Source organism: Columba livia, unplaced genomic scaffold (genome assembly GCF_036013475.1).
Source record: "Columba livia isolate bColLiv1 breed racing homer unplaced genomic scaffold, bColLiv1.pat.W.v2 Scaffold_83, whole genome shotgun sequence".
Taxonomy (NCBI): Eukaryota; Metazoa; Chordata; class Aves; order Columbiformes; family Columbidae; genus Columba; species Columba livia.
This window is the reverse complement of record NW_027043811.1, coordinates 764,468-771,513: the sequence shown is the minus strand read 5'-3', so window position 1 is coordinate 771,513 and position 7,046 is coordinate 764,468. Positions and strand designations below refer to the sequence as shown.

General features: G+C 41.0%; 1 protein-coding gene across 2 annotated transcripts; it reads left to right on the top strand.

The window, feature by feature from the left end:
- Window positions 1-1,199: 1,199 nt before the first annotated feature.
- Window positions 1,200-6,745, top strand: LOC135578151 (C->U-editing enzyme APOBEC-1-like). Of its 2 annotated transcripts, none has more exons than XM_065048447.1 (5): window positions 1,200-1,317; window positions 2,536-2,563; window positions 2,851-3,239; window positions 4,481-4,599; window positions 6,039-6,745. In XM_065048447.1, the coding sequence occupies exons 1-5, from the start codon at window positions 1,296-1,298 to the stop codon at window positions 6,072-6,074; spliced, it is 594 nt and encodes a 197-aa protein (XP_064904519.1). In that variant the 5' UTR covers window positions 1,200-1,295; the 3' UTR covers window positions 6,075-6,745. The 2 variants fall into 2 exon arrangements, with proteins under 2 accessions (XP_064904519.1, XP_064904518.1); XM_065048446.1 differs by lacking the exon at window positions 1,200-1,317 and adding an exon at window positions 1,975-2,050.
- Window positions 6,746-7,046: the final 301 nt, after the last annotated feature.

The window sequence follows — 7,046 nt, the reverse complement described above, 5'->3', positions numbered from 1 at the left end:
TGAGGAAGGCAAGGTTTTCTCTTCCAGGAGTGCACATGCCTCGGTGGCTCACCAGGGAACCATTTCTGCCACTTGCATCAGGTCACAAAATAATTGTGTCGCAAAACCAGAGGAAACACTAAGTGACTGACTTAGTACAGTCATCTCTAGCTAAGCCACATGAAGAACTCTTTTTTTAATCCCTTTGCTCTGCGAGCCAGTTTTGGGTGTGTCAGTCAGAAAAAAAGCTCCTCACTAACAACTAGCATTGTTTCACTTGTTTTTCAGATTAAATGGGAAAATATTTTTTGCTGCATTTTGAGTGAGTTGCAGAATAGATCACAGGAAGGTGATGCCCAGTTCATAATGCTGAGATTTCTCAGGGCACTGGAAGAAGCCTAGTGTTTTTACACCACTGAACTGTCATGACCAATACGTTCTGCAGATACTTACCAGCTGGCTCAGGTCTTGCTCTCAGAGTGCCCATGTGAGTAGCGAGTTCTTCTTAGTTGTGAAGTTTCATGAATATCTGGGTGTTTCCCAACAAAAAAGCTGTCCACTGCCATAGCTGTCCTGGATGCTGGGCAGCTTGCGTAGTGCTAGCCTGAGGGTGTCTGTCCAGTTGCTGACCACAGCTGTAGATGTGTCCTTACACACATTGGGAATCTTCCTTTCTTAATGTGAGGACCTAAGTTCATGGGTGTATGAGTGGTCCTTGGAACTCCACAGAATAGTCCCATGAAGGGAAATGGCAGTAACCATTACCATCCGCTGGAGATCCATAAAATCACAAACTTCTGCAGATAACATCTTCTGTTTCCCTTCCCACTGGGTTCTGCTCAATGTTCTGATGATATCTGGGTGTCAGAACAGTTATCTGCCATGTCACAGCTCTGTAACTTGATGCCATTTGTGTAGATGCTCTTTCTCTCTTGGTGCATTGGAGTAGCTAGAGAAGAGTTGCTTTTCTATTCTGGGGCTAGTGGTAGTAAAGAGGTATGCTTTCTGCTCTGTGCTGCAAAAAAATGGCTCACCTGTTAGTTCCAGATTCTGGCAGGCAACCTTGCCTACACCCACAGATCCACTTCTGAAAGAGACTCACCCTCTTTTACAGTATTTTGTTATCAGGAACTTGCTCTCAGTTTCATCTGATGAGATAGTTTACTTGCGTAAGAGCAAGTCACCTGGAGGAAATATTCAGCTGAGTAATTTTACTAACATCCAGAGTTTAGCCTTCAGGAATAGAAACTGAAACAAATGTAAGACTATTAAAGCACCCATCACCCAAGAGCTGACAGACAAATCCAGAATTATCCATGGCTGCTGTCACTAATAGAGGTAAGTGCATGTGTGTGAAAAGCAGGTCTATTTCTCCATATTCAGTGTGGATATTTACTGTAGCTGTATCTAAGGAACTGGTAAGTACAGACAAATGTATGTGTTGTACATGAAAATATACAGGAGGCACTTGTGGATTTGTGTGTGTCATCTCTTTGAATGCATTACTGCATCTTGAGACTTAGGTTCAAAATACTAATGCCTCATTTTGTTAACGCTGATGTGTCATTAGGCAAGAAGAATTCAAATTCCAAAAGATCTCTTAATGTGGAAAAAGTTCTCAAAGGCAGTTAAGAATGGAGCAAATTAGTTGGCTTATTTTTTCACCTATTTTGTTTCCAATGCAATAAATAACTAGAAAATGCCTTTTCAAAATCAGTGCAATAAAGCTGTGCAAGGCACTGATCAGGTCTCTGTTGATGTGGAACACTATTTTATTTCTGCTGGAATGCAATTTCACTGTGTATATTTCCTAATTCCTCATCTTAAAGAGCTAAGAGTTATGGAAAAGTGCCTTTAGTATCTTAATTCCAAGTAAATTAATAATTTTCTACAATAAAATGAGGCTTCTTAGATCCTTAAGTTTGGTATGGATAGACTTCCACCAAAAAAACAACTAGCCTTGTTCATCTGCAATTCTTTTCATTTAGACCCTCAGCTGGGAAAGGATGAATGAGTCATAGGGTAGAACTTCTTTGCCACCACAAAAGACAAAATGTATATGATCAGGCAGGTATGATACTTTTTTCAGCTTTTGAAACAGTTTCATACTAAGAAAAAAGATTGATTGTCTAGATTGATGTCATGAGTACCAACAGGAAAACAGCTCAAGTTTTATGTAGTAGAAGTGGTTTGAAAGATAGGAAGGGAGAAGAGATTTGATTCTGCTCTGTCAGGGAAAAGCAGATGCAGTATTGCTGAAATCGGTGAAGTTAAACTTGAGTAAGATCACAATCAACCCTAATGGGTTAAATTGAGTAAGGGTTCATGTACAAGAGTAGTTTAAGCAACCATCGAGCTTAGCTCCCAGGTAGAAATCTGCCAATCCAGCATCTAAGAGCTGCTGTCGTCCTGTGAAGGGATTACTTATTCAGCCCTTCTAGATAAAGGAGATTTGACAGGGAGGATGTAGACTGAAAGGGCCAAGGACAGTGGGTGTAGAGGAAATTTTGTTTTCTGATCTACTACCCTCAATGACTCACAATCTTTTCTATATAGATTCTGCATGCAGAGAGAACAACCAAAGGTAAGAGATATGGTTCTATCACTGTGTGCTGCCTGGGCCTCATGGAAATTTTCAGAGACAAGCAAAGCTAAGAAGCCCTTGTGCCTTGTTTTCCTCTTATCATCTCTTTCCCCAATCTTTCTTTCCAGATTTAGGTCATTAGATTGTGACATTCTTCAAGCTGCTCATTTGTGATGGGGAAGGTTGAGAGTGGGAGGCTTGGCTGATGTTGAGAGCAGGCAATGCATAATGGAACCAAACATCATTGAAGTGTCAGGATCATAGTACCACTAGTACTTTTGTCACAGGTGGAAGATACAGCCAAATGACTTCAGAAGAAATTATTTGCCTGACAAGCAACCAAGGGTGGTGTACCTGCTGTATGAAATCAGGTGGAGAAGAGGTACCATCTGGAGGAACTGGTGCTCAAACAATCCTAACCAACATGCTGAAGTCAACTTTTTGAAAAATTATTTCAATGCCATGCCATCAGTTTCTTGCTCCATCACCTGGGTCTTATCTACTACTCCCTGTGGGAAATGCTCCATAAAAATTATGGAGTTCCTGAAGTTACATCCCAATGTGACCTTGGAAATATATGCAGCCAAGCTCTTCAAGCACCTGGATATCCGTAACCGGGAAGGTCTCAGGAACTTGGCAAAGAATGGAGTCATTATACACATTATGAACCTTGCAGGTAACCTAACTACTTTTTGGCTTTGCCTAGGTGTGGATTGAATGTTTTGTGATTATGCGCACTCTCAGCAATTGTGCTTTGTAATAGTGGTGGTGACTGGCATTGGGAAATACTAGTGAGTGTGAAAATGCCACTCTCTTCTGCCTTATTTTTTCCCCAATCCCATACAGCTGCAGGACCAGCATGGTCACTTCTTCTTGCCAAACATGAACAAGGAGAGTTACGTCTTTCTCTAGCCATCCATGTCTCCTTTATATAAGGTGAAAAATCCTGACAGTAAGAAAGAACCTGTCCCTCCTGGCATATATATGCAGATCAGCTTGCCAGCTGCAGCAAGTAGTTCATTTTGCTTGATAGCTGAAGTAGAGAAGGAGACATATCTAAAGGAGACTTTCAGACAACGCATCACAGATGACAGTTATGTCTTGCATGTGTGTAATTTTGTATGTATGTCTTGCTTGCCTGTTGATGTTTAGCTATAAAAACAGTCCAGTAGCTCACAGAAAGGAATATACATTTGGAGAGATGAAACTCACGTACCTGTCTGAATACCTACTACTAGAGTGTGCAGCTACAAAACCTAACAGGTCAAAAGTGAACTTGAAGAATGTTATCTTGGGGAACCTGTCTCTGGGATTATACCACCAGAGCACTGATAGAAGCTCTGGCCATCCTATCAACACTAAGATCAATATGAAACTGCTAAACATTAGGGTATTCACTCCAGGTTTTCTCTCATAATCGAGATAAGTCAGATTAATGACTGAAGCAACCACTTTATTGTCTTGCCCAAAGCTGCTGTGATCAAGCACAAGGCTGCCAAAAGGTATGCCTGAATGGCCCCAATTGCATGTGCCAGTTCCTTTTTCAGTCCCTCCCAAAGAAGCAGCCTTCCACTCTCCAGTTCTTTCTCTCTTGGCCAATGTGCTCTGGCTGCATGCCCTGATCTGCTGTCTGTTATAGGGGTTGCCTAAGCCACAGCAGTGATCTCTATCTCCCAGGCAATTCCCCTTTTTAGACATATTGCTATTTGTAAAGTTTTGGTTCCTCTTTCCGCTAATTTATTTGTGTAGTTGCAAGTCATTGTTGGTCCCTTGCATGAGTACCCTCAGATGATTACCTTCCTCCTGCCCATTCCGTTACCTTCTACTTACTGAGAAAGAAGTGACTCTCTGGTGTATTCAAGAAGAAAAAAATAGGCATGCCTTTCATCAAGTCTGACTGGATATCTCTCTTCTCAGATTACAGTTACTGGTGGAAAATATTTGTCACACGCCAACATGGAGAAGAGGATTATTTGCCCTGGAGCTTCGCTTTACACATCTTTCTGAATTGCATAGAGTTCCAACAGATCCTTTTGGTCAGTATAATGCTACATTGTGCCTTTGTGGCCAGGAATAGAGAACAGATTTAGCAATAATCTCAGTTCTTTCACTAAGGAAGGGGTAAATTGTTTCAACCCTTTACATGGATCAGCTACAAGTAGCTTGCAGCTTACTAGTGCTATTTGATCCCAAAAGCTCATTCAGCTGTGTAAACATGTTTCAAGCACACTCTTTTTGCTTCTCAGGACAGGGCCACTGATTTTAGTTAAGTTCTGAACAAATTCAAAATCCTAGATGAGTGGATTCGCTTTAAGCATCAGAGCTTACACATAAGAGTATCATATGACTGAGATCTGCTTTCCCCACTTCTTGCAATTCATACAACTGCCAAAGTTATTTGTGTGGCCTGATATCCTACTATACATGAAAGAGAAGCTAGTTTACTGAACAGGAGAGAAGACCAAGATGGGAATTAAATTCCTGGCTCAGCCACTCTTTGTGGGGTGAGCCAGTTCTTGCTTGAATTGGTCTCTATATGCACAATGGGGGCTAGCAGAATGAATGACAAGAACTAGAGGAAGGGATCCACAGAACCACATAATACAGAAAGGAACTTAAAACTTTGAATGAAGAAAACTAACCTGTTTGTATGATACTGTAAATGCCTTGGTTTATTTCCGAATGAGGAAAAGGTAAACATTTCATTTCAGTTCAATCCATTCCAAACTTTACATAGGTCTTTTAATACCTCGGGACATTCTCTTTCTAATTCTAACTGTTAGAATTAGACATTCAGGTGACAGGATAAGCAGTCAGTGGCATTATCCAGTCAGTCAGCTGATCTAACAAAGTAGTTAATTCAATGTAACTGGGAGATATTTTTACCTTGGCTTTCAGCCTTTCTGAGTCTCCTAATGTCTGAGATTAAATAATTTAGCACTTCATGTACAATCAAATGCATAATATGATGTTTATGAGGAAACTGAAGAGAGCTGTCTGCTAAATGCTTATGAGTACCGACAAACTAACGCTAACTTGGCACAGTTACCTGGGCAGCACCAAAAGGCAAACAGGCCTGTCAGGTCCTGGTTTTAAAGAGCCAGCTAACAAATGACCTGTCCTTCCCTGTGCCCCTGGCAACCTTGATGATTGCTGCAGACCCCTGATGGCCAGGCAGCTTGCACCTGGACACTCGTGCTGAACATCAGACACTTGCTCAACTGCTTTGCTGTCTCAGACAAACTTCTATTTCTTAGTGGTCTGTTTTTCTAGGAGGGGTTTATATGGCACAGTAAATTTCAAGGTGTTATCCTCTTGTTTGGAAAGATCTGTCCCAAGGGAGACTATCTGAATGTGCATCAGAGTGATCTCTTGAACTAGATGCTGTGTTTTCAAATTCTGGATCATGTTGAAGATAACAACTTAAGCTTTTGGCATCTAATTTTTAATGTTCATGTATCTTTCCTCTTGCCAGGGGCTTCCTCCATTGCTGCCAAACTTCAAATACTGACAAGCAACAGCAGCATGTTTTCAAGATCACTTTGTGCATCATAACATTATTTCAAGACTGGAAAAGCCATCCCCTTTCAGTCTTCCCCACTACAGCCTTGAACTGTGAGTTTCACACTGTCACCAGAAAAGACTCTTAGAACTGGCTGAGCATTGCTAAGTATTACACACAGCAGAAAGAGCACATGACAAACCATCAGGCAGTTTGGATGATGCAGCGAGGCAGCCAGGACACAGTGCTCTGGGTCTTTACAAGGCTTCCTGAAAGTCCAGTGGGGATGGAGACTATGTCCCAGGATCAGGCCTTTCATGTCTGCTGATTCTACAATCAGATTCTGTGAGTAACCTCTTGAGAGGCCAATGAGTAACATTTTTCCTGCTCTGATCTGTTCCAAAGAAGTAATCAGAGAAATGAACTGTGGTTTTGAGAATTTCTTATTAAAACCACTTTTATGGCTACATGTGTATGTTTCAGAAAATACTTGATGCTATTTGTATTTATGTAATATTATTACTATTACATTACTGCCTTTATTACAAAATAATACAGTTATGTTACTAAGGACTATATTGATTGATTTTAAGATTTTATTCTCCTTGTTTTTATGACTGCAAAAACAACATAATAAAATGGAAAATGTCAGCTCTGTGGAAACTTTGCTTTTCATGTTCACTTCCTGGGCACATATCCTTCCCTTGTAATTCCACACTCTGGAGTCCCAGTTGTTTGTTAGAAACTGGGGAACACAGTACAAAACCTCTTCTTTTCCAGCTGGAAGCACTGAGTGGAATGGTGCGGCAGGAGATATTGAAAGCTCTGAGATATCTCTACAGGCAGAAGGCAAAAAGAAGGTAGAGGTGTACTGGGCCTTTCAGCAGTTTTACTTGCACTGCAAGTAATGCAAAACATCTGAACGAATCCTGTTGGGAGCTCCATTTTTCCATTTTAGATTCCCAACCCCTTCAAGTGGGA

What these genes read in the sequence shown, in the direction of transcription:
- LOC135578151 (XM_065048446.1), top strand. Translation starts at nt 1,990, where the DNA reads ATGAGTCATAGGGTAGAACTTCTTTGCCACCACAAAAGACAAAATGTA. An exon ending in AAATGTATATGATCAGGCAG is followed by an intron (nt 2,051 to 2,535) that starts GTATGATACTTT and finishes TTTTCTATATAG; the next exon opens with ATTCTGCATGCAGAGAGAAC. An exon ending in AGTTCCAACAGATCCTTTTG is followed by an intron (nt 4,600 to 6,038) that starts GTCAGTATAATG and finishes TCCTCTTGCCAG; the next exon opens with GGGCTTCCTCCATTGCTGCC.